The following is a 27,319-nucleotide window of genomic DNA, read 5'->3' on the forward strand; positions in this document are numbered from 1 at the left end:
GTTGAGAATCAATTTCCATTTTCCAACCTTCAACAACTTAAGAACCGTGATTACGATTTTACGAAGTCAAATACCTCTAATGATTTGCACCCATTGTTCTTGCAACATCAATCCCTCCCTAGCCCACACACGCAGCCCAATTAGCCAGCAAGCCCAATACCGCCCCACTCTTTATCAAGCTCTCCTCACACACAAATCACCCCACAGATCGAACCACAGGTGGGCTGCGGTAATGCCCAGCAGGCTGCGGCCTTACTGCGCACCCCCTGCCCAGTCCACCTCTATCACCCACCAGCCCACCTCACACCCCTTTTTCACCATCAATTCAGTTCGATTTTCTGTTGAACCCCACTCCGGTCATAAATCCTCACTCTAGGCCCACTTTGCAGCCTTCCCACTCTATGACAGTTTGTGCTAAGGGCGGGATTTTTAAGCCGAACCGCAAATATCAGGCCAATATTATGGTTCCCGCTATCTCTCTTCTCCCTCAAAACCCGAAATTAGCCATGCTTGACCATAACTGAAATGTCGCCATGTATGAGGAATTTAATGCTCTTACTAACCAGCACACTTGGAATCTTATTCCAAGATCAAAAGGGGTCAATATATTTCGTTGTATGTGGTTATTTAAGCACAAATACAGTGAAAATTGTAAATTGGAGCAACACAAAGCAAGACTTGTTGTGAATGGCAAGTCTCAACAGGTTGGTGTGGATTGTGATGAAACTTTTAGTCCCGTGGTCAAACTGGCGACTATTCGTACTGTGTTGAGTATTGCTATGGGTATGGACTGGCGTATTCATTAGTTAGATATCCAAAATTCATTTCTTCATGGTATCCTCAAAGAAATCGTATTTATGCATCAACCAACGGGATTTGTAAACCCTAGTGCTCCTACTTACTACCTCTGTACATATTATTTGCAACGATTTGACATAAAGTAGTGAGGAAAAATGTCTAATTGTGGTAATATGTTTGTTCGGTCCGCAAATCCCTTTATGGTCTTAAACAGACCCCTCGGGCTTGGTATCAACAGTTTGCTAATTTTCTCTTAAATATTGGTTTTACATGCAGCAAGAGTGATAACTCCCTATTTATTTTGCGACATGGTGCTAATGTTGCTTATCTCTTACTTTATGTTCATGACATTGTTCTTACAACCTCCTCAGACCAACTCAAGTGTTACATTATTGCTCTCCTTAAGTCCGAATTCTCCATGTCTAACTTAGGAAAGTTTAGTTTTCTGGGAATTTCTGTAACCCAAATAAAGGATTCCATGATCCTTTGTCAGAGTAAGTATACAGAGGAGATTATTCACAGGGCAAAGATGAAAAATTGCAAGACACGAGGTTATTACTCCCGTCGACACAATATCGAAACTTAGCGCTCACGATGGTGAGCCAATGCAGGATCCCTCTCCTTACAGGAGCCTTGCAGGTGCACTTCAGTACCTAACTTTCACGTGACTTGACATTGCTTATGCCGTTCAGCAGATTTGTCTCTTAATGCATGCTCCTAGGGAACCTCATTTTAATACTCTTAAGCGTATTATCAGAAATATTAAAGGCACTTTTGATCATGGACTACATTTATACCGTTCTGCACCTACGAGACTTACTTCATACACAGATGCCAATTGGGAAAGATGCCCGGATACTCAACGCTCCACTTCAGGGTATTGTGTTTATTTGGGTGATAATCTGGTCTCATGGTCTGCAAAACGACAGGCTACGTTGTCTATATCAAGTGCCGAAGCAGAGTGTAGAGGTGTCGCTAATGTTGTTTCTGAATTATGTTTACTCCGGAACCTACTTCTTGAGTTACATTGCCTTATTTGATGGGCATCCTTGATTTATTGTGATAATATTTCTGTCATATACTTATCTTGCAACCCGGTACAACACCAACGTACTAAAGACATTGAGATAGACATTCATTTTGTACGTGACAAGGTCGCTCTTAGTGAGATCAAGGTCTTACATGTTCCGTCTTCATACCAGTGCGCAGATATTTTCACCAAAGGATTACCTCGCCAACTATTCTTAGATTTCAGAGACAGTCTCAGTGTCCGACCTCCTCCCGCTTCAACTGCAGGAGTGTGATAGAAAATAGATTTATATATTATCTTGTTAATATTTTGTAAAATATATCTTGTGTAATTAGGGATCTCATAATTAGGTTGTACATACCTATATATATTGATTAATGAGAATACTATAACCAAGGGGGAATACACAACTCTACACACTAGACCCACGCACATGGCACATTTAAGCAGCCCTCTAGAAAGCCCGGGTTTATTATGATGATGTAGTGAGACTGGTGCACGAATTAGATAAAGCAAATAACATCAAGAAAACTCGAAAACCCCTTGATTTGACCCTTGAGATTACACAAACTTATAAGGGAAAAAGGTGAATTGAAGAGATGTGAGCAGCATAAAAAAAAGGACGCTCAACCTATCAAGTTTTGCACGTTCAAAGGGGGGGGGGGGAAGGAGAAGATTATTGGACAACTACTTAAAGAGGAATAGGGGAGGTGTTATTATATGAGTAATTAGGGAGTTTTAGACTTTAGAAACGGATCAATAATTAGCCTTAAGGTTGACTAGCGGTAAAACCTAGGTCGTTGGAAGCTAGATTTCCCAGCCAAAACAATATTTATAAAGCTTAAGCCAACCTAACGTATAGGGTAAGTCTAAGTCGAATCCCAAGTGAAGGCGGGAGTACTAAGGTTGATGCTACAATATTCCGAAAACTAAGGGAGTGGGTTGGCCTACACTATTGGAATCAAATCAATCAAACAAAATCAAATAGGAATCAATATCAAAACACTAGGGAACTTCGGATCCACATGCATTGATAACAATCTTGCTAATTCGAGAGAATTCAATCAACTAAGCAATGCGAGGGAAAAAAAGAATAAGCAATCAAGATCACTCAATAGGATATTTCCTAGGGTCAAGCTAGATTTCTCTACAAATGACTACAAAGGAAAATCATAAATCGAGATCAAACTATAATAATAGCATCCAAATCAATTGTTCGTGTAATTATAGGATATTATGCAATCTAGCATGATCATAAAGGTTAGCTACTCCTTTTCAAACCGAGCAAATGCATAAATTTCATTAACCAATTTAATCTCATCAACAAATCAATAAAAAAACCCCAAATTAGCATTAAATTATCACTAACACAAGCTTCACAAAATTCCCTAGCAAATCAACTATTCACTAATCATGGTGAAATTAAAATGCATAACATCTCATCATCAACATTGTAATTCAAACTTTAATAATCAAATTCAAGCTAAACAATAGAAATTTAACAATATAACAAAATCAAACATCAAATTGCATTGAAAAGTTAAGTATTCTTACAAAACCTTAATCAATATCATAGAGGAATGAAGATCTCAATATCATAATCATCAAAGACCAAGTTTCTCTCTCTAAAATTGAAAAACAAAATTACAAAATCAAGAGTTTCTCTGTTTAAAAATCTAATCAATAAAAATCTAATTCCAATTGATTCTAATTTTTTCCAATTCATTTCCTCTCTAAAAAATTAAAGAAAATCTATATATTGTAAAACTAAATAAAGGGGAAGTTAGTTAAGCGTCCAAAAAGGACCTCAAAGAGTGCGACCTCTCACTCTTTTGCGCGGCCGCTACAAAATGGGTACGGAACAAGGAGGAGAGAGTGGCGTGGCAGCTCCAGGCTCGCGCGCGCCCGCTTTAAGGGAGCAGGGGATCCCTTCTAGTGCGGCCGAGAATGTCCTCGTGAACCCCAAATGCGCCCCGATGAAATTGGCAGTAGGTTCGGGCACTTTTGGTGGCACTACTACAAAAAAGATATTAGAGAATGGTTAAAAGTTGCTTTACAGAACGTCTTAGAACCTTTCTTCTGCTAAACGATGTATAAAGTTTATAGAACGGGTTAAAAAGGCGTTTTGTATTCTTAACAATATAGAACGGTCCTTGAGATTAACTGTTCTGTTTTCCCTATTTAAAATAATAATAAAATGAAGGAAAACGCAACCGCTTATCATAGCTAACCGTTCTATATTTCTATACCAAAGAGAACAGTTATGTATGACAACAGTTCTCTATTCTTCTTTTTTTTGATTTTTTTGCAAAAAAAAAAAAAAAAATCATGCGAATAATATAAATCAAGAAATATTACAAATTTACGAAAAATTATTTTTTCTTAAGATAGACATTAATATTAATTAGGAAATATTCAACAAATAAAGACTGTAAGATTTATTGAAATTGAATATAAAAAATAGGGAAATTCCCATTGATACACTCGTGGTTTTGACTTTTCCCATTGATACACTCCAAAATTTTTGCCTTCCCATCGGTAAACCCAAGGTTTAGTCTTTTTCCCAACCGTGACTAACACCGTTAAAAAGTATTTCATTAAGTTAAAATAATTAAGGAAAAGACTATAATACCCCTTTTAAATATCTAATATCTCGATTTGCGTGTCAAAAATTGTTCGGTTAAAGTTTTGGAAGTCATGTTAGTGTTTAAGGATCTAAACCTCGAAATTAGAAAAAAAAAATATCGCAAATGTCTCATGTGCGTGTCAAAAATGTCTCGGTTTGCGTACCATTACTTTTTTGTGATAGTAATTGTTCAGGTAATGTTTTAGGGGTCAATTTGAACCTTTAAGGGTCTAAATCGAACTCAAAATTGTAAAAAAATTAATGAAACTGTCTCGTTTTGCGTGTCATGACAAAACAAAAAAGAAATATCATGACGTGCAAAAAATAAGATATTTTTGTTAATTTTTTGACAATTTCGAGTTCGATTTAGACACATAAAGGATCAATATGACTCCCATAACTTTAACCGAAAAATTTTCGACACGCAAATCGTGACATTAGATATTTAAAAAGGGTATTATAGTCTTTTCATTAATTATTTTAACTTAATGAAATATTTTTTAATGATGTTAGTCACAGTTGGAAAAAAGACCAAACCATGGGTGTACCGATGGGAAGGCAAAAATTTTGGAGTGTATCTATGGGAAAAGTCAAAACCACGGGTGTAACGATGGGAATTTCCCTAAAAATATTAAACTTTTACATTGAATTTGGAAAAAAAAAAAAAAAAACTTTCATTTTTCCAAATTTGTTCAGCTTTCGTCTCTTCCAATTTCCGATGTTACTATTACTAGTAAATCTGCAGAACAAAAAAAATAAACGTATGTGAACATTTTAATTTGATTTAAAACTAATTCTAAAAAAAAAAACTACAGTTCAAAATTTAAATCACAAAATTTGAAAGAATATTTCAGTTATACAAAAGACTATATGAAATTATAGAAAGAATAAACATATATTCATACAAGATTATACATCACAAAAAAAAAAAAAAAAAAATTGGAGCATTAAAATAAAAAGGAGATCTATACTGAAAAAGGAGGGAGATAAAAAAAAAAAAGAATTATAACTGCATTCGTATACTGCAGAATAATGCTCCGTATTTTATACATTTGATCCACTAAAAGCAAAAATGAAATTTACTAGGAAAAAAATTACATTATGACAAACCTTAATTGAATTGATTGATAAATGATAAATCAGGATTCGTCAATTGTAGATCGAAACCACTTAGAACCAGGTAACCCAGATTCTACAATAACACATTGTACCAAACAAGGGTAAGTTTCATCAATAATACAGTACTCTTCTTAAAAACGCCGACACGGGAAAGAGAGTCGCATGTAATCACTCAAACACATTGAAATTCTCTAATTTTCTTACCTATTTTGCATTGATTATCTATGACCATCACCAACTAATGTGAGAAAACATAGATTTGGAATTGGAGGAGGTCGATAATGATGGTAGATAAAAGAGATGAATAAGAGGAGTCAAAACAGAAAGCGGTTTGAGAGTGAGGGATAGTTCAAGTGGTTAGAGTTTCTGTCCCGCTCCCAGGAGATCTGGGATCGATTCTCACCCCCGCCGAAGCGGTTGGAGTTATGACTAGAGATAGGGTTTTACTTTTTCAATCAATATTTTAATTATAATTTTTATAAGACTGTTAAATATTATAATTATCAATCAATATTACGTATTTCAATCAATATTTTAATTATAATTGGTGGTTTACTAATTATTTTAAACTTTAAATTTTTTAAAAATGTAATTCTAGCAAAAAAAAAAAAAAGGAAACTGTTAAATATTCTTTATCTTCTAAATTTATATATTTATTTTTAAATTTTTTTATATGGTAGAATGAAAAGAGAACAGTTGTCTAAGCCAACCGTTCTATATTCTTTTACTTACAAAACGATTGTAAGAGTAAAACGTTATATATTGTTAAACAAAACGCCTACCCTAATTAACCGTTCTTTACTTTGTATTCCTTATTCTTGTTTTTGTAGTAGTGTGGGTTTGAAACCACTCATTCATGCCCACACGGTATGAGGGAGCAACCTTGAAGAACATGCTCTTAGACTCCTTTGCTTTTGGGCTTCAGATGGAGAAACCGGGACATCTATTTGGCTTGAAAACTCCGAGAAGAATGCACTTGGGTCTCTGGAACATCACCAACTTCATCCTACAATCAAAGAAGATCAAACAAGTAAATAATAAAAAGCAAAATACACTAGAAAAGCAAGAAAATAGGAAAAAAAATCTAAGGAAAATGCAAAGTAACGAAAATATAAGCAAACTAGAGAAAAGGAAGTAAAAGAGATACAAAAATCATGTAAAATCATCCTAAAAGGAAGTAAAAGAGATACAAAATTCATGTAAAATCATCCTAAAAGAAGCTAAATGAGTGTCATAAATGACACTCATCAAAGGTTGCCGTGAGAGAGGTGAGAAATTGGGCTTCAAATGAGCTTCAATTAAACCCTAACTAGAGCTACACTAATGGGCTTGATTGAATTATTAATTTAGGCTTAAAAATGAGATTAGAGAAGCTAATAAGCAAGCCTGTCTTAATCTATATAGTCGTAAAAGCCTTGAGGAAAAACCTGACCCATATATAGATGCTTGTTGGCCCGAGACTAGGCTAGGAAATGAATGTAAAAGGAGCCATTTTAAAAATGCGTTAAAAATATGATAATAGAGATAAATGAAATGTGAAACCAGTAATATTATTCATTTATAATGACCAAATTAATAAAAGGACATTATAATAAGTTTTATAAATAAAAGAATTAAAGAATACTTTATAAACAATATCAATTTCATAAACAAGTTGTCGGAATCACCCAATACAACTTCATTTATCGATATTGATACGATTGCACGTAAAACATTTTTTTAAAACTCCAAAACTATTTTATACCTATTAGATTTGTAGTTCAGTCAAGGAATCACCCATGATGAACAATATCAATCGCAATAGGTTAAATATTAAAATAACATATGATTTAATAACACTTACTAAATTGATGCTTAAGCTTAAGGAATCACCCTTTAAGGCTAATATCAATTCAGACAGGTTAAATGTAGTTAAAATGATTAAAACATAAATATAAAACTGATGATTTAAGGTTCATTTTGATGGTCAATTTCCCACATTTGCGGCATGTTTGCATCCTTTTCTTTGCACTTAGTTCCCTTTCCCTTTATGCATCTTCTTTCCTTGATTTTGCCCCTTTTTCCTACTATTTACTTTGATTTCCATGCTTATGCTTTGTAGGAACCATCGAGGTTTTCAAGAGGAGGAAACTAAGCTCAAGGAAAGATGAAGGAAGCAAGATTCATAAGAGGTTCGGCCGAACCTCCTGAAGGTGTGGCCGAACCAGGGTGTGGCCGAACCTGCTCAGTGGTCCAGCCGAACGTCGAGGCAGAGTCAAGAAGCAATTTGGCAATTTTGAAGGAGTGATCGAACCTCAGAAGTTCGACCAGACCAGGATCAGGGAGGTTCGACCGAACCTACCCATGGTTCGGCCGAACCTACCCTGTAGTCCAGCCGAACCTTCCTAGTGTTCGGTCGGACCACTCCTCTATTTCATCTGGCTCTGTACGGACTATATAAGTCCCATTTTAAAACGTTTTTGATGTAATTAGAACCTAAAAAACCTCGACGGTGGGTTCAACACCAGAATTGGTGCCCCTACGACATGAATGCATGCCCTAAGGTCACTTATAATGTGCACATCTCCATATTTGGGCTTCAAATGGAAGATACTAGGCATCCTAATCAATGCAAAACTCGGGCAGAAACCTCGGTAATCCTTTGACAACGATATTATCCTGAAAATGAAAGAAAAACAAAAAAATAAAATGGAAAAAGACAAAATAAACAATAAATGCATGAAAAGGGAAAATCAACTAAAGAAATTGAAAACTATAAAAAAAAGAACAAAACTATGGAAAAAAGAAAGAAAATAGCTATAAAAGCATCTAAAATCACCCTAAAAGAGAATAAATGAGTGCCATAAATGACACTCATCAAATTCCCCCAATCTAAACTTTTAGTCATCCTCGAGCAAAACCAAGCAAGCAAGAATAAGAATGAAAGACTTATTCAAAAACAAAAAAGAAAGACATGAGATGAAAATATACACTAAGACTTGTTTTCCTAGGAATCATGGTCAATTTTAGCAACTAAAGATATGCCATTTGAACCTCTAGATCGCTTTAGGGGACGAGTGATGCTCTTGTTATGGTTTCCTAAGAGATTAACCCATAATTCGCAGCAAACGAACAAGAGGCAAATCAGAAAAGTAAAAGAAATGAATAGAAAAGTACAATCAAAACCTTTACGAATTGGACTTTACAAAATAACTATACTTCAAATGAACAACACTTTCTTAAACAAATAGGGGTATGCACGTTCCAAGATATCCGAGGTTGATTATAACATAGAATATGCTAAGCGTAGAGAACTAGTAATCACAATCCAGCTTCATCCTATTCGACCTTACCGCGTTCTCCGTATAGTCTCAAATCTCCCTCTTGTGAGCATCTCAATAGCTCATCGAAGGAGCCGGAAAAGAACATTTTTTAGGCTACTTTACATCTTGAATTTGCATCCCCTCTCCTCAGGCTTTAACTTATAATTCCCTCCCTCGATATGTGACTCAACCTCTAGGTCAAAAGGAATTTCCCAAAGGTTGTAACCTAAAGGACCAAAGGGTGAAGGTAGCCTTAAAATTTAGAATTTGGTGGTATTCCTAATTAGTAAAGCAAAAGAGTGATCAAACCTTCTCCCACAACCAAGTAAAAACCAAATAAATACAAACTAACATTCCTAAGCTTATTAAAAGCTATATTCACAATCATATATACAAAAAGCGTAAACGCTTCTTTCCGAAGTTTAAAGGAAGCATTGTCCTCAATGCTTGAAAAGGGAGAAAAGATTCACATCAAAATATTTTTGCATTTTCTCATTTTTTTTTACTTTTCTCTTTTGTTTCATTTTTCAAATTCATAACAATTGTCCTCGCCTCTTTTAACTATGGACGACTTTTTAAACTTTGTAGTTGAATGTCCTTGCCCTTTTGAACTTTGGACGACCTTTTCATTTATTCACTTGCCCTTATTCACAAGATATACAAAACACAAGCTTGCTTACAAATAAGAAGCAATTCTCAAACTCATATACCACAATCTCCAATACCATGACCATTTGCTTCACAAAAACCAAAAATGGAACAAAAAAGAAACAAAAGGCTCAAATTTCTAAAGATGTGGCTTGGAAAGAAGGAAAAAGGCTCAAATGGTTTGCAAGTAGGAAAATGTAAACCCAAGGACTAAAAATAATGAAGAATATCCTAGAAAAGAAAAATTACCTTCCCAAAAAGATGCCTTTGTCCTCCCTAGATGGTTCGGTCTTGTGTTTAAGAATTATGAGTCAAGATTCTAGATTAGGTTCGTAATAGTCAAGGATTCATGCCGCTCATGCAAGTATGTGTAGAAGTCTTGAAAAATTATAAACCTCACATGGATGTAGCACAAACTCACTATAGGTGTCAAATCAACCATAGGAAGAAACTACCATATGCTATAAACAAGTAAAATCGGGTTTCATGATCCCCCTAGTTCTTAGACAGGCTACCTTAGCATACGCCATCCTAGTTATAACCAAGCATATTCTCAAACCGTGCATACCACTACCAATTAGGAAGATGTTCTTTTAAAAGCAAAAGTTCGGTGGTCTATAGTCCAATTCACAAAAAAGACAACAAAAAGAAAAATAAAGCCTCAAAATCATTATACAAACTAAAAACAAAAAGAATAGAGAAGAAAAGAAAAGAAAAATAAAGAAAAGAGGAAACAAAGATAAAGGAAGAGTAGAAAATAAATAAAGGAACAAAGATGCAAGTATAACAAGTAATTCCTAATCTTCAAACAAGTGGTCATTCAACAACAACATCAATGACCCAAAACACTCTAAGGCGTTACAAGCATACATCCTCGAACCGTTCAACTTCTTCTAAAACTAATCCTAATCTATGCATCAAAGAAAAGTAAAGAAAAAAAAAGAAAAAAATGGGGTTTTTCTAAGTTATGCCCTCAAAATTCTTCGTTTTTTAAGCTGTGCCCATGCTTTTTCAAACGTCTAAGCTGTGCCCTCAACCTCACTAATTTTTATTAACAATAACCTTTGACGTTAACAATAACCTTTTTTTATTATTTTATTTTCTGATTTTTTAATTTATTTTTAAAGTGTTAAACCAATTAGAATGGAACATTATGTGTCAAATAAATAACGTCATGACACCATTGTCGATAAAATAACTTAGCTTTTTGAAACGGATATGGCTGTTAAAGGGTATTGTTGATAAAATATCGTGAAGTGCAGGGCACAATTTATAACTTTGAAAAAGAATGGGTACATCTTAGATTTTCAATAACCTGGGGGCATAGCTTAGAAAAACCCAAAAAAATAAGAAGGATCTCACCGGGCTTCCAAGCAATGCTAATAAAAATAAGGCAAAAGATCAACCACCTTCAATAATCTCCAAGAATCAATAGCATCATCATCATAGCTAAGTGAGAAGAAAAATTGAAAATAGAGCTATAATCAAAGAAAACGGTTAGTAACTTCAAAACAAAATAAAAGAAAGCAAAACTAAACAAAAAGAAACTACAAAGGAAAAATCAAGTTAAACTACCAAAAAGAAAGAATAAGCAAAGAAAACTAAAGGAACTATATACTAAATAATCAACTAATCACCTAAACTACAAGATTTGGATTTAAGGGATTTGGATTCAAGGGTTTTGGATATTAGGGCTTTGGATTCATGGGAGCAAATAACATGCATCATCATCATAGAAATCAACACAACAACAACATCATCAAGAGAGAAAGAATATACATGAAAAGCTCATAGAAACAACAATCAAACACCATCAATACGAGACCAAGGCATAAAATTATCAATCATCGAGGCAAAAAGTAGACATGCAATTCCCAACAACAATTTTGGCCACCGAGACAAACCCCTAAGAAAATTAAGTTCCCCCAAGCTAAACATGAATACATCTCTACATCCCAACAATACAAAGCAAGTATCACATAAAATAAGGGATGAAGGAAAAATGCACAAAATAGGGGAACTAGCTACCACTCAACCCAACACTATCATGGTCATCCCCGTCATAGAAAAACCTGGATAGGGGAACATAAGGACCCTATCTCCCGATGTAACCAGGTGGCCAACCAGAGTGCCCCTTGAAATTTTCTTGTTGCTAAGGGATTAGGGGAGAATATTGCTCGAGCAAAGCGAGCGGTAGTGAAGTGGATGATCGGGGTGGACATATGGGTAGTTAGAATCACCTTTATAATCGCTCGCACTGGGAACACGGTAATCGTAGTTACCTTGCTAATCGGGGAATGATCGAGTCTCAGTGTTGGACCCCGGGGGTCCTTGCCAATAAGGATGCCCACTTGATGGAATAGGACCAAGTTGGGGTGGAAAGTATGGGTAGTTAACCACAGGGGAGATCTCCCCACGGTTAACACTTAAATCATACAAATGTTGTTGTTGGAGAAACATACCTTGTTACATCACCAAAATTGCTCTCACTTGGTTATATATTGCCTCAAAATCTTAGTCGTACACGTATTCCAATTAAATTTGCATCCCCTTCATTTTCACACTTTGAGCATCCATACTGGTGTTAGCAAATTTGTGTTGTTGTTGCTCTTGATGTTGTTGTTGTTGAGGTTGTCGTTGTTGTTGTTGACGATGTTGTTGTTGTTGATCTTCCTCTTCATTTTATTCTTTTTATATTTCCTCATCATCATCATGGGGGAGGCGATTACTTAGGGGAACATGCCATACATTAGGCACATCCTCACGATGGATAGAAGTCAAAGAGGGGTTAGGGAGATAACACCAATGCTTGTTCTCCGTAAGCCAATCGAACACTTCATCATCATCATTCTTAGCCAAAAATTGCACTTGCTTCAATTGTGCAATGTCGAGGTAGAGGGTTCTCGGACTACCCACCAGAGTAAAAGAGGGCAAGTAGTGGCCAAGATGAAGGCTTGTCACGAGCCTCGTAACCAGGGTACCACAAGGGATCTCTCTAGACTCCCTAGATTGCAACCCCTTGCAATATCTCAAAAACATGAACCCTAATTTCAAACGACCTCGGTACTCCTCCCTAGTAGCCAACCAAAGAATCTGAAGCTCTTATTGACCCATTTTTCCCAATTCTTGCTTTGGGATTATCGAATATCCCATAAATCAATGAAGAACTCGTAGACATGGTTGGAATACTTTGCTTATTGTGGCATACCGAGTAACAAAGTCACCTTCCCACAAAATATCATCCCACTAAGAGTTTTGGTTATATTAATCATAGAAGAACTTGGGGTCCAAGACATCCGCCCCCGGACTAAGATCAAGTGCCACATTGAACTCAGCGAGAGAAAGATCACGGTGAATGTTATAAAGCTGAAAGCGGACCCGGTAGTTGTCACCTTTTATTGCCTCACATGAAACCGTAGCCAAAAACTCCAAAGTTGGCTCAAAGTAAGTACGGTATAATGTGTAAGGTTCTCATGCAAAGATTGCTGAAAAACTCCCTTAAATCTTCATCAATCCCCAATTTGATCATATCCGGTTAGAAGTAGCGACGAGAGGGCTTGAGGGAATGGTTCTTTTTGAGCTTATCATATCGATCATTTTGTATTGGGTCCTTGATTTTTGTTTGGGAATAGGAGTAGGTTTTTGTGGTTGGGAAGTAGATGGGTTTGAAGAAGTTTCTTCAATGGTGATGGTGGTTTTTGTTTTTTAGAGGAAAGGGCTTGAATAAACTTTGACATTGTGTTTCCTCCAAATTAACCAATTCAAAATCAAATTAATCAACTCCACAAACACCAGAATAACACCACAAAACATTTCCAAACACAAAAATCACAACTCCTTAATCAATAAAACCAATCAAATAGGTAACAACTCGCAACCACCACCATAAACATACAACAACACAAAGTGAGAAAAATACAATCAACAACCAACACAAATAATCAACCAAAAATCATATTCAATCATCAAAATCATCAAAACACATACTACTAATATTCACAACCATAAACTATCAAATTCTAGAAACAATATGATATAAAAATGTAAATAAGAGTTTAAGAAGATGATTATACCATACTAGAAGCAAGATTGAACATGAACTAGCTACAAATTCCTACCAAATCAAAAATCCCCAAATTTGGTCTTCAATGGAACAGAGAGATTAGAGGTTGCAAATTAAAGAAAGTAGTATGATTTTTGTTGTTTAGGATGAATTTGTAGAAGGAATTTGATGATTTTTTATGGACTTTTGATGATTTGATGATAAAAATTTGATGAATAAGGCTAGGGTTTTGTGTCTTTGAGTGAGAAGGTGAGAACCGTGCGCACAAGAATGAGGGTGAAGGGCAAATGAGGGAAAGAAAGGAGAAAGAAAGAAGAAAAGGGACTATGCCCAACCAGGTGTGCGGCCGCGCGACTTGGCTGCGCGCCCTCACCAATGTCGCGTGCGCCCGCGCCCTTACCTGTCGCGCCTTTGCCTGGCTTGGCTCCTTTTGAAATTTTAGCTCGGTTCGTTCTACTGTGGGTTCATTGTCCGATATCATCACCTGATTATTGAACCCACTAAATATGGTTGTTTTAAAACATGTTGACAGTGGGTTCATCATAAAAAATTAATGAGAGCACCACAATGAACCCACTAAGTTCAAATTTACTTCAATTTTAGCATAACTTTCTCTAACTTACCTTACTACATTACCTAACCCTTTTACCTCAAAATTCGATAAAATTGAACATATTCTCAACAAAAACATGAAACACCTTTCCGTTGCTCATACTCACTTAAAATAATCCAATTCTCACGAATTTGACCTATCAATCCAAATAGAAAACAGGTGAAATAAAAATAAAAACAAAAGAAAGAAAATTAAGAAATATAGAAATCAAAAGAAAACGGTTAGAAAACCGGGTTACCTCCCGGGAAGTGTTTGCTTAAGGTCCTTAACTCACCCTTCCTCTAAATCATGGAGGGTCAAAGAACTCCACCTTGTCCTAAGTGGTGGAGAGGGTAAAATCATTGCAAAGCTTGTGAAAAATCACATAATGAACCATGTCATCTTGAATCATAGAAACCGAATCAAACTTTTTAGGCTTCAACCTCCTCTTATATTTCTTGGAAACTCTCTTCTTCTTCCTTGATTTCTTCTTCCTTGGATCTTTGAGATCCACATGTTCACCACTTGAAAAACTATTTCCGTCATCCTTCAAAGAAAGCTTAAACCTAGAAGGTATCTCAAACTCATTCTCAAGCTTCGACGGATCCTTGTCTTCTTCACTAACATATCGTGAGTAGAAGACACAAACATGGAATCATTAACATTCGACAGAAATGAGTTTACATATTCACATAATTCCTTGCACAAAGGATAGAGACTCATGCATCGACTTGAGCTTAAAATTTTTCATGTTATTACCAACACACAAAGTAATCATGCACCTTTAACATCTATGAAAGCACAAAAAGTTTCTAAGAATGGCCTCCCTAGAATGATAAGTATTTTGTCATCTTCTGCAATCTCTAGCATAATGAAGTTAACGGGAATAGTGAAACTTGAGGGGCACATCCTCAATTCTACCCTTTGGGAACTTAGTAGTACAGTCGGCAATGTATATAGAACTTGAATTACCTCAGTAATAAATATCCCTATTATTAAATGAAAATAAGATGAGTGTTTTTTTGTAAAGTTATTAGTCATCTCATTTTTCTTGGCGAAAAATATGGAAAACATCGAATTTAGTTTGATTTGATTGCCTTACTAAAATGGTGTCATTAGTCAATGGCTATCAAATAATCCAAATCATTTGATTTTGGAAATTTTGTCAGAAAACACCTGTTAAAAACACTTTTTTGTCAAAAACCACCCGAAAAAAAATTTGTTGTCTAAGACCACCCAATTTTAAAAATTTGTTGTCAAACACCACAAGAGTCTATTTTCCGACTTTGACCTAGAACTCCGGCGTTGACCCTACCCACATGCCTTGCACGTGTCTTTTAAAGAACCCCTCCCTTCCCCCATCATCTCTCTCTTATTCCTTCTCTCTCCTCAAGAAAAATCCTTTTTAGGAATTTCCATATTCGCCGTCGTTGCAGCAAAAATCCACCTCAGGAGCTTAGTAATGGGTACACTTCTTATTTCTTTTCTCCCTCCTCCATTTTCGATGAATTTAAGCTTTTTTTAATGTCTTCAAACTGCTATTTTGATTCAATTAACCCCTTTTTTTGTGTGTGAAATTTTGCAGCAAGAATTAAACCACATGAGATGAGGCAAAAGCCTAAGGCTGAGTTGCTGTATCAGCTTAAGAATCTCAAGCTCGCTCTTCTCCGTGTTGCTAAGGTTACCAGCGGTGCTCCTAACAAGCTCTCAAAAATGTTATTTTTTGATTTCAATTTTAAATTGTTTTTAATTTTAGGGTTTATTGTATGATTTGAATGAATTAATTGGGTTTTGTTCTGGGGATTTTGCAGTAAGGTGGTGAGATTAGGGATTGTGCAAGTATTGACAGTAATGTCACAGAAGAAGAAGTTGACATTGAGGGAAGCTTACAAGAAGAAGTTTCTGCCACCTGATCTTCATCCTAGAAATAGAAAGAAGAGAGAGATAGAACAAAGAGAGGAGAGAGAAGGAAGAGGAGAGAGATAATGGAGGTAACTCTAAATTTTTCAAAGGGGAAAAAACGGGGAGGGACGGGTTCAAAAGTCACGTGCCTTGCATGTGGGGAGGGTCAACGCCAGAGTTTAGAGTCAATGCCTAAAAATAGACTCTTGTGGCATTTGACAACAAATTTTTAAAATTGGGTGGTCTAAGACAACAAATTTTTTTTCGGATGGTTTTTGACAAAAAAGTGTTTTTAACGTGTGGTTTCTGACAAAATTTCATTTGATTTTTTATATGATTTTGTAACCATAACTCAACTCTTCATGAATTTTATATATGGGCATGACTACTACATAGTAGGTCCATATGTGCAAAGGCCTAAGATTAGCCATATTTTTACGGAATGATGATTTTGGTATATGGTTATGGTCTACCTTAAGAAGGACCTTTCCAAGGTTGTAACGTGGCTAGGCTTAGGGTTATGAAGAATGGACAGGCTCAACTATACTCCCAAAATCCTTTACTTTTGGTGCTTATCAAATTAAAACCTTTTTTCTTTGTGTGACAACTTCCTACATTAGGTGCCTTTTCCTTGTCCCCTCTCTCTCTTTTTTTTTCTTTCTCTATTTTTTTGATAAGTTTTGTTTGGGATTAGAACGACTTTTTTCTTTCTTTCGCATTGTGTCTTTTGGTTTAGACTAACTTTATGTCCCCCTTTTATGTTTTGTTCCCCCAATTTCCTATTTATATCTCTTTGCACCATTCCCATCCCAAGGCAATGTAAGTTAAATAACTAAGGCTCAACTAACGAGGCTCAAAGGATTGTCAAAAGGATGGATTTTCTTTAAGGTTAAGAACATGAGATTATCTTTGTGGAGTTTCAAGTTGCCTCCTGTGGTTGTGAAATCATCATATCCTTTCTTTGTGGGCCAAAGATGGGCTTCTTTTCAATTGATAAATCTAGTAAGCCAAATTTCATTAAGATTCTTAAAGTGTTTTGTATGTATGCCATTTGATATTGCTTGTTTGTATGTAGACGTTTTATTTCATTTGAGTTAATAACAATAAAGAGACTGAAAGGTGAACAAGATAGACGTACTTGAAAAAATATATTTTTATTCATTAATTAATGAGAGTACAAAATAAGTAGATTAGACAATATGGTTCTCTTAGTCTATCATTAAAGAACAAAGGAAAGAAACAAAACAAGACCTAGGGTTCTACACCTTAAATTGTTGAAAACTCCTTGAGATTGCGTCTTCGAGCTTTGTCTGTTTCTGACGTAGGTGAAATTTTCTCTAAAAATCAATTCCATCTATATGATTCATGGTTTCATTTATCAAGTCCCTTTCAATTAATATTCCCACAGTATAGTCTTTTTGAAATATGTCTAAACCAAGGTATTGAAAATGGGACTTGTATGGTGGAGACTTATTGTCCATGAACTTTGGGACAAGTTCATGATCCGGAGGTCTTTGTGAAGCAAGAGCAATCTTTGATCGCCACCTGGAAAAGAATTCAATAAAGCCTTCATCTTCCCCTTGCTTAAGAAATTCGAGATCGCGCAAGGTAGTTGTGAGCTCGATGTTATCTCCATATTGGGTTAAAAACGCTTTTACAACGTCACTCCAAGTGGAAGTTTGTTTTGCATTGAGGTTATAAAACCATGATCTAGTTATTGGGTCCAATGAAAGAGGAAAAGTACATGCATATAGGCTTGGCTCAACCCCTTTCTATACCATAATTCCAATAAAGCTCATTAAGTGAGTCCTAGGATGCTCAGTAACCTTAAGGTTGGCAAATCCGTAGTCAAGAACTTTTCTGGGAGAGTCTTTCCACTAGATTGTGGTGTAATCTCATAATTGAAGAACTTATTCCCTGAGTTAGCTCGAAGGACAAGTTTCTCCAAGGCCTATACTCTTTCGGCTCTTGCTTTTTCTTGTAGAATGTTTTCTTTTTCTTTTTCTGCTTTTATTTTAGCCTTTTCTGCTTTTTTTTAGCCTTTATTTGGGCTTCTTCTTCTTGCTCTCTAACTAGAGATTATCCAAGTTAATTCTCGTTACAATCCATTGGCAACCTAGTGTTGGAAACCTTTAACTATAACTAAGAACTAATCTTGTAACATCTAAGTTCTCAGTAAAGTTGCCACTGTAAGGAGGGTGTTCCCATTGTAGGGGATCTTTTTGCTTAGATGCCCATGGCCCTTTAAAAGCCCAGGACTTTACAGTTGTTAGGGTGTATTAGGATTTGAATTCCTGACTTTTTGGGAGACCTCGAATTAGAAATGATACTCTCATCATGCTTTTTTATGTAACAAGTAGGAGTCGCCAATGAGTTTTAGGTAAACTCATAAACATCGTTCATGCCTTTCTCCTAAGTAGAGTTCAAGGGATAATTAGCACAAATCATAAGTTTAACCATGCCCAAATTGGTCTACATGTACCAGAAATGAGTTCAGAGCGAGGGTACTAAAATAACGTTCCTTTTAGGGAGGAATCGCTATTATGGCCCTTGTTACGACTTCTAATAGCTCTTCCTTTTTTACAATTTCATCACCAAACAATATATGCAACGCGATACCTAAAACTATGTTGGTTAATTTTATTTACACGCAATAATCATGAAGGAATTATATTGCAAAAATAATTATTCTTATTTATTTAATATTGGTGAAATGTACAAAATAAACAATATTTGCCTTGTCTTAAGTGATAAAACAAAAATTAATTATCAAATTCTAGTCTTGACTAACAAAAGAATACTATGTGAATTAATTAATTAGAAATTTATTTAAAGTAATCAAACAACACTACTTATTCAATTTAAGTTATTTAATCAATACAAGAAAAGTGATTTATCTAAGTGCTTAGGAAACTAACCGTTCTTCTTTTATGTTAGATCTCCGTTTAATGCGTCTATAGAATTTCTTTCTTCTTTGTACCTCCAAGGACTTCAATGGAGTCAATTAGGGTTAGAAAATATTTGGGAAGACAGAAGAAAAGTAATATGATAGTAACAGAACTTGAGAGATTAGGGTTTTGAGAATGCTAGGGTTTTAATTATGATTTTTTGGTCCTCGTAATGCTTAAAGAAGATCCCTATTTATAGGCGCAGGGATGTAGGTTTAGGATTTTAGAGCCCCATTGTTAGGTGGTGCACGCAACTCTCTGAGTTGCGCTAGGTACCGGGCGCATCTCAATGAGTCGCGCGCGTCAGGCGCGGGCAACTTACTGATTTGCGCTGGGATGCGGTTTACCTTATACGAAAACGCGTTTTAATAAATTCCATAACTTTTGATTAAAAGTCAAATTTAGGAGTGTGAGATATTATTGGGAAGCTCTGAATGTCTAATTTCCAATTCCATTGGAATTAGGTTAAAATATTTATGGATCAAAAGATATGGCCGTTGGAGTGCAAGGGTGTTGGTTTTAGGGCCCAGTTTAGTGTTTTGATCATTACTTCTTCGTTTTAGCTCGAAATTGGGCTTATAATATATCGTTGGAAAGATATTTGAAAGGGCTATCCATGTGTATAGACCATTCATGTTAGTATGATGGTTGGTATATCTATTTGACTCATTTTTCAACAATGTAAGATCCATTTGATCGAATCATTGCATTTGCTGCATTTGGGTCCGTTATTAATTCAGTTTAAACATGTATGAGCATGTTTTAGGCCTAATTAGTAATCGCACAAGGATCTATGATAACTTGGTCTCAAATACGGGTTTTAACTTACTTCATAATGCATTTCGTAGTCCATAAACACTTTAACTTTGATCTAGCATGAAGAACTGGTTTTTGTAACATCATCGTGTTCGAGAGATGATTCTCTCAGTATATTTTCTTGACACTTTGTTTGTTTGTATTACGCTTAGTAGGATTTGAGCTTATGAATGTTCATTTTATTGGAGCTTGATGTTCGTTTTCGGTCGTGGGACGATTTCGATTTTCCCGCATTGGCCATTCGGTATAGTGCCCAGTGTCGGTATATTCAGGGGACCTACGACTCTGTGGTATACCTGGGTGAGAGAGTTGCGATTCAACACTCTTTAGAGTCCCTTGTTGTTCCTTCTCGCCCTCCTCAGCATATGTTTGATTAAACGCAGCTGAGGGCTTAGGTGGCTAGGACGGCAGCGGATCCGGATTGGCGGAGTCATATCCATCTGAACCGTAGTTATGATGATAGAATTTTAACGCGTTTGGCCCCACCGCCTCGATTGCCAGGGTTGACAATCCTGATTACTCAAGTTTAACTTGATAGGCTTCGACTAGAGAGCTTGTGCCTCCCCCAGTATCTAACTTCTACTAGGGAAATTTTTATCATGTTGAGGAGATGATTCCCCTGGCTCTTGAGCCATGGCGTTTCATAGATGAGTCGATACCTCGACACCAGACTTCGGTAAGTCACTTTATTTGTTATCTCATTTGTGTACCTGCTTTGATTATTTCTTACTTTGTGACTTTGACAGCTCTCTCGTGAGGTGCTGACGAGGATGGCTGGAGGCATGGACGCCTTCCGTTACCAGCTCATGAGGTTGGGTCATCGAGCTATGTGTCATCGCGGTGATGATGACATAGAGGTATTTTTCATAACCTTCTCTCATGTTTATATTTGTCTTTTTATACTTGACTTAGTTTGCGTTTTCTTTTTCAGCCTATTCCTCCAACGCGTACTCGTACAAGGCCCGAGGCTAGGAGGGATAAATTGTGGTCTAACTCGAGGCATCACTGGACCTCGGCTGGGAGTTAGGGTGGTCGAGCAGAGTCGGACCGTACTACCAGACTAGAGGGTTTTAGCTCTTCGTATGAGGGTGCATTAGGGGGCTGACCAGCTAGGGAAGCACGACGTCAGCTCCTTTAGCAGGTGGTGGGATGTACGAGGTTGGCTCGTCGTCGTAGAAGCCACAGCAGCCTCAGCAGTCTTGGCATTTGGGAGTGCAGCAACAGGATGAGCCTGGATGGGCTGGACCTTCTCTCTCGATTTCAGCTCCTTCAGATCAGGTGTGGGCGAGGAGCATACTCGACGGACTATATAGTTTTTTGACATGTTTGATGTTCCTCTACATTTGCGGGGACCGCCATCATATATGTACCTGAACTTGTATTTATTTTGACTTTGTATGACTTTGCTTATTTGGCTAATCACTTTGTATATATCTATGTTTATTTTTAGCTTTGCATTATTTTTTTTCATTTTATGTGTATGTGAAAATTATAATTAATTTTTGCGCAAAAAATTTATGTCATTTTTATTATCAATGGAGGGTATCCGACTTTCTCCTCTAAAAGGAAAAATGAAAAATATAAATCGAGCTTAAACTTAATTAAACTCAAAATATTACTAAAATGTTTGCAATAAGGTTGGATTGGAGTGGCCAATGCTTTGAAAAAGGGTGAAAACTGTAAAATCGTAGTACAGAACTAAGACTAATTAAAAAAACTTGGTTAGCGTAGCGCGCGAGGTTGTCAGGACATACACTTGGCCGTCGCGATGCAACAAGCATCACGCTATGTGTGATTCTTGTCGCATGTCGCTGGACTCAATTTTCCGAATCCTTGTAGGATTCAGTTTGCGCCATTTTTTTGCATAAATAGCCCCTGAATTTGATTATTATGTATAGTCAAAAGAATTAAAAATAGTCCTAGGTTTTATTTCTTAATCATGTCTAAGAGTTTCAGCGATTTCACTCGTGACTGGTGCCGATCTCTAACTACTAAGGAGAGAAAAGAGCTTGACTTTTTTTCACTTGGGGGGTATTATACGTTATAAAGGGGGTAGATCTTGACATAGACTTTATTCATACCCCCTTGAAGTATTGGGATTTAGATACTCATAGCTTTAGATTTGGTCATGATGAAATTTGCCCTTTATCGGAAGAATTTGGTGCCATTCTAGGCTTCCCTTCCCTAAATCTTGCATTCCTAAAGTAAGCGATTATTATTACAAAGATTTTGAGCGTTTCTTTATCCTTAAGAACAATGACTTGAAAGATATTGTGTATGGAAACGTAGTGAATTTGAAGGAATTTGCACGTTTCTAATTTGACAGACCACGCTCCGAGTCTTTTCACGTTTATAGTAGGAGAGCCTTCCTTTTTTGCATGTTAAACCAATATCTTCTCACTAGTGGTAATTTTCATGAGGGCTAAGCAATTTTAGCATCTACCATGGAGCAAATTGAATCAGGTAGAAATCTAATGCCTTTGATTGTTGGAGAAACCATGCTTGGTTTGGATGACTTAAAAATGAATTCTAAAGTACCTTTGTAAGGTTCTCCAATATTATTACAGGTAGAAAATCAACACTTTGAATAACAGACATAAAAAATATCTAACTTGTGTAGTAATAATAGTTATTTGCATTGAATTTTTGCACATGTGGCTAATGAAGAGGCTTGAATTAATTAGCCCTCATGACAATGTTAATAGCTATACCCCGAATTGCTTTGTGAGACGGAAGAAACACTTTTCCATAAAGATGGGCTGCCGGGAGTGGATTAGGATCTTTGAAACTTGCGGCTTTTCCATCAAGTGGGCCGTTCCTTGGTGGAAAATTTAGAAGATGGTTAGTGTCAATAGCCAACCTTTTTGTTCATCTTCCTAGCTTGTCAAAGTTGACTTTTTATTACACTTCCAGGCTGAGAAGACATTATGGTCTTGCTCAAACTGTTCCACCTAGTGATCTTCGTCGTCCCTATGAATTTCCTGTTTCACAGGAAGTAGAGAGATTTGATGATTATTAATGTGCTAGACTTTTATGGGAAGTTGTTACCCAAAAGGTCCCACCTTCCTTCTCTAGGGATATGAAGCAATGGCTACTTGGTAGATCTTGGACAAGAACAACGCTCGAAAGCTAAGTAAGACCAATGTGAAAGACCGCCTAAGGGATAAGAAAATTCCTCCTAAGGAGCATTTGGGTGAAAGAGTTGAATACAAGAATCTTGTTATGCCTAAGAAGAAGGGTTCTACTAAAGGTAAAGAGAAAAGAAAAGCGGACTCTATAGAGAAGAAAGTGTGGGTCGAAAAGAAGCACAGTGTAATGGCTATTGGAGAAACCATCAACACTAAGATTGAGTGTAGATCTTCCAAAGGATGCTTACTAGCAAAAGTGATGGATGATGAAGAGGAAGCAGACAAGAAGTGGAAAAGAGCTATAAAAGAGAAGATAGATTAGAGCATTGCTTTACTTTCAATTTATCAGACAAATTTAATTTTAAGTCAATTCTATTTTTAAGCTTTATTTAAAATTCCATCAATAATGTAATTTTTACTTTATTTTTTAAATGCAATTTCTAACTTTTAAAAATAAAAATAACTTTTACATTAAAAAATTTATTAAAGCAATGAAAACATCTTGAATTTTCCCAAGAATTATTCGAGTATGGAAGTAAAAAATTTCAGACAAACGTCGAAATGCACCCAGATTAATGCAGAACGTCTGGCGTTGCGAATTTTAACTTGTCGCCGTTCAGAACGATTGTCGCTTTGCGCTGCTTCATGTCACCATGCGACGTTGTGGTGTGTCGCGCTGGACTTAATTCTTGCTCGCCGGCTGTTCTGTTGCTGACGAATGAATTTTTTTGAAGATTAAAGTAGCCGCACCCTATAAAGGGTTGCCTACGTATCCTTTCCTAAGGAATTAGGCCAAACATAGATCTCTTGAGTATCCTACTCAAGTAATTATGGGTAGTACTTCTTAAGTTGGTCAGGATTTTTCATATTCTAGAATTCATTTCCATCCATATAAATCAGTTTTGCGGCACCCCCTTATAGGATAGTTTTGACAATGTATGGTCTAGACCAATTAGGCCTAAATTTGCCTCTTGGGTTTGGAACATTTTTCCTTAATGCTTTAACAACAAGTCTCGTACTTTGATGTTTCTTGTCTTGACCTTCTTGTTAATGTGTATAGTGATACGAGTTTGGTAGCATTGAGTAAGATGTAGAGCGTCTAGTCGTTTTTCATCAAGTAGAATTAGCTCTTCATATCTCGCTCTAGTCCATTCTTCTTCATCGAGTTTACTTTCCAACGCAATACGTAGGAAACGTATTTCTAGCTCTACAAGTTGTACGCCATCCATCCCATACACTAAGGAGAATGGCGTATATCTTGTTGATGAGCGAACTGACGTGCGATAACCCCAAAGAGCAAAATGGAGTTTGTTAGGCTAATCCTTGTAATTCTCTGTCATTTTCTCGATGATGGTCTTTAAATTATTATTGGTTTCTTCTACTGCACCATTTGCTTAGGCCTATATGGGAAAGAGTGGTGGTGCTGAATACCATACTTTTGCAGTGATTCTTCATATTATGCTTGAAAGCGGGTTCCGTTGTCACTTATCATTTCATGTGGGACTCCATATCGACATATGATGTTTCTTTTGATAAAGAGTGCTACATTCTTTTGAAAGGAATGGTGTCCTTCGAACAAGTGTATTATTTTGATAGGGGGTTCAGAATTATTAGAAAGCTAATTATTCAGTGAGGTGAAGTGATCGGAATGCCTGGGTGAAGGCCGCTTCCGATCAGTTATATTAATGTATAATTAATATTGCAACTTAATCTTGACTGAACCCTTCGCGTCACACCCAAGCGACTAACGAGCCGAAGCGACGAACTAATTCGGAAGTAATTAATGAGTCGACCGAGTAATTAATATTTAGACGTCAAAAATTCGAGCTTGGAGCGTTGAAACCGAGCGTCGGAAGTCGAGTTAAAAACAGTAAAAGACGAGACGTGAAAATACCAATAAATCTACAATGACCAAAATACCCCTAGCATTGGAATACCAAGTGCTAGGGGCGTAGCCTTGCTAGCAGCTTGCACCAAGTGCGGGGCTTGGCTGGCTGTAGACATCTACTTTTGGCCTCCTGTCCCGACAGGAAGTGCAATGACGATAAATAAAGCCATCTTCGTGTTGGATCAAAGTGAAGAATACTTATGGATAACTAGTTAAGCCACAAAACATAAAAGACTAGCCCAAATTAAAGAAAAGCCAAAACAAAGGTCCAATTAACTAAACCCGATCATAATTAGGCTTAAGCCCGTGCTTAAACCTTAATAATGACGGATTTAGGAGCCCCTAGGTTAAAACTTAGTGATGCCGCAGAAAAGGCCGCGCGCATCTCACAAAGTCGCGCTGGGCTGCTGCGCGCAACTATTTAAGCTACGCGCGACACCCAGCGCAACTTCCAAAGTTGTGCTGCGGAAGATTAGTAATTATTCGGAAATTATACTAAAAATATAAAATCGAATCTTACTCTATAACTTGTGTTGGATTGCCGAGGGCAACTTCATCTGTTGCCCGCAACACCTGGTGCAGGAGAAATCTCAAAACCCCAAACTTAATCCTTCTCTATATATACGAGCTTAAATCGAGGCTTCAACAGATAGAAATTAACCTAAAACTCTGGCGTAATAACTTGTGAACTTGTGCAAACTAACCCTCTTGTCTTAAACACTCACCCTTTCGATAAGTTATGGTTCAAGGTTTCCAACACTAGGTTGCATGTGGATTGTAACGAGAACTAACTTGGATAATCTCTAGTTAGAGAGCGAGACTGAACGCATAATATCTTCCTTTTTCACAAAAGTAAAAATCAAACAAGCAACATTGCATCATGCATAAGCATAGCACACTTTAACCATTGGGGATTGGCTCATTCATTTGGGTTTGCCAACACTAGGCTTGTATCCCGAAATCAATAACAATCATCCCACCCATATCGTCAACAAAATGTTGAGAGGGCGATGTCATGAGTCAACACATGAGTGATTGATTTGTGCATCGTTTCTTAAGATATGGTACCTTTGGACACCCAAGCCTTGTCCTTAGAATGGCAATGTATGCTTTGACGGTTCCTTTTATGTGCTTATGTGACTAAATGAATATGTGCTTTGTGTCTAATCTAACTAATTCCAACTTGTTACCTAGAGATATTTAAAAAAAAAATATTCGCAAAAATTATGGTTCGACAAAAAAAAAAATAAAAAAAAGTGTTATCGTTCTTTTTGTGTTTTAGCAAAAAAAAAAAAAAAAAAAAAAAATTTGACGAACCTACCAGGCGGCACGCGCAACTGTCAAAGTTGCACGCGCCCTCCTAGTGTAAGTTTAGAAGTTGCGCGCGGCACCTCCGCACAACACAATGTCTTGCGTGCGCCCACTGTTCAACGTTGACTTTGACTCGTTACGAGCAATATCATACGGAGAAAACGATACTACCGCTTCAGGGTTAATCGTTAAGTAGGTGCTAAAAATATCTCTTTGGCTAACAACGTTGTCTAACTTTTACTATGATCGTTTTTTTTTGAAAGATCCAAAAACATGTTTTCTTTTTGGATCGTTCTTTTTGCATATTCACAAAATAAAATGTTTTTTTTATCGTTCTTATTGCGTTTTTGCAAAAAAAAAAGGAAAAAAAAAAGAAGCATGTGGCTGATGCTACTCTTGAAGTAGCACTTACCACCTTAGCGCAAGACGGAAAATTGCGCGCGATACTATTTTTTATTATGATGATTCGTTTACGTACTTTATAATCAAACTAATGACATTACTTCTTATGAGTTCGCCATTAGAAGTTCGCATCTCTTAATAGGACGTCAACAATATGTTTATTCTTAAACGTGTATATTTTCGTGTTCATCATTTTTAGTTCTAATTGGTCAACCTTGATTTAAGAGTATAATTTATTTACCTCTTCTATGGTTTAAAAAGAAAATCCCGAGAACTTTACTTGGGATGATTTCCTCGCACACAAAAAAGGAGAGAAATAGAACGAAAAAAAAAGAAATGTCGTTCTTAAAAATAATAAAAAAGAGAGTATGATACAAAAAAAAAATATTATTCTAAAAAAAAGAGAGAAAATAATGAATGATAAAACCGAAAAAATGATTTAATTATTTCTTGGAATGTATATTCGGAGGCTATCATTCTTTTTAAACAAATAGTAATATATTATCCTTTAAAGATAAGCAATATGAGAATCATAATATAAAAAAAACGTTGTTGATCTCTATTGTAATCTAAATGATCAACAAATACTATAGTATATTGATCATTTTAAGGAGTATGTTCGGTTTGATTAATGTTCCTAAAATTTGATGAGCATTTTTAATCCAACTTTATTGACTTTCTCTTCTACCTTTTTCGAAAACAATTCATTTAAAGTAAAATCCTTAGATGATTACCTTGTTGAAGTC

The 27,319-nt window shown here is 36.3% G+C and overlaps 1 protein-coding gene across 1 annotated transcript; it reads left to right on the forward strand.

Moving 5' to 3' along the window:
- The first annotated feature begins 533 nt into the window (after positions 1 to 533).
- On the forward strand, positions 534 to 16,269 carry LOC110691164. Its single transcript, XM_021868083.1, has 3 exons — positions 534 to 783; positions 15,764 to 15,893; positions 15,990 to 16,269. The coding sequence occupies exons 1-3, from the start codon at positions 534 to 536 to the stop codon at positions 16,162 to 16,164; spliced, it is 555 nt and encodes a 184-aa protein (XP_021723775.1). The 3' UTR covers positions 16,165 to 16,269.
- The last annotated feature ends 11,050 nt before the right edge of the window (positions 16,270 to 27,319 follow it).

This window comes from Chenopodium quinoa, unplaced genomic scaffold, assembly GCF_001683475.1.
Source record: "Chenopodium quinoa cultivar QQ74 unplaced genomic scaffold, ASM168347v1, whole genome shotgun sequence".
Taxonomy (NCBI): Eukaryota; Viridiplantae; Streptophyta; class Magnoliopsida; order Caryophyllales; family Amaranthaceae; genus Chenopodium; species Chenopodium quinoa.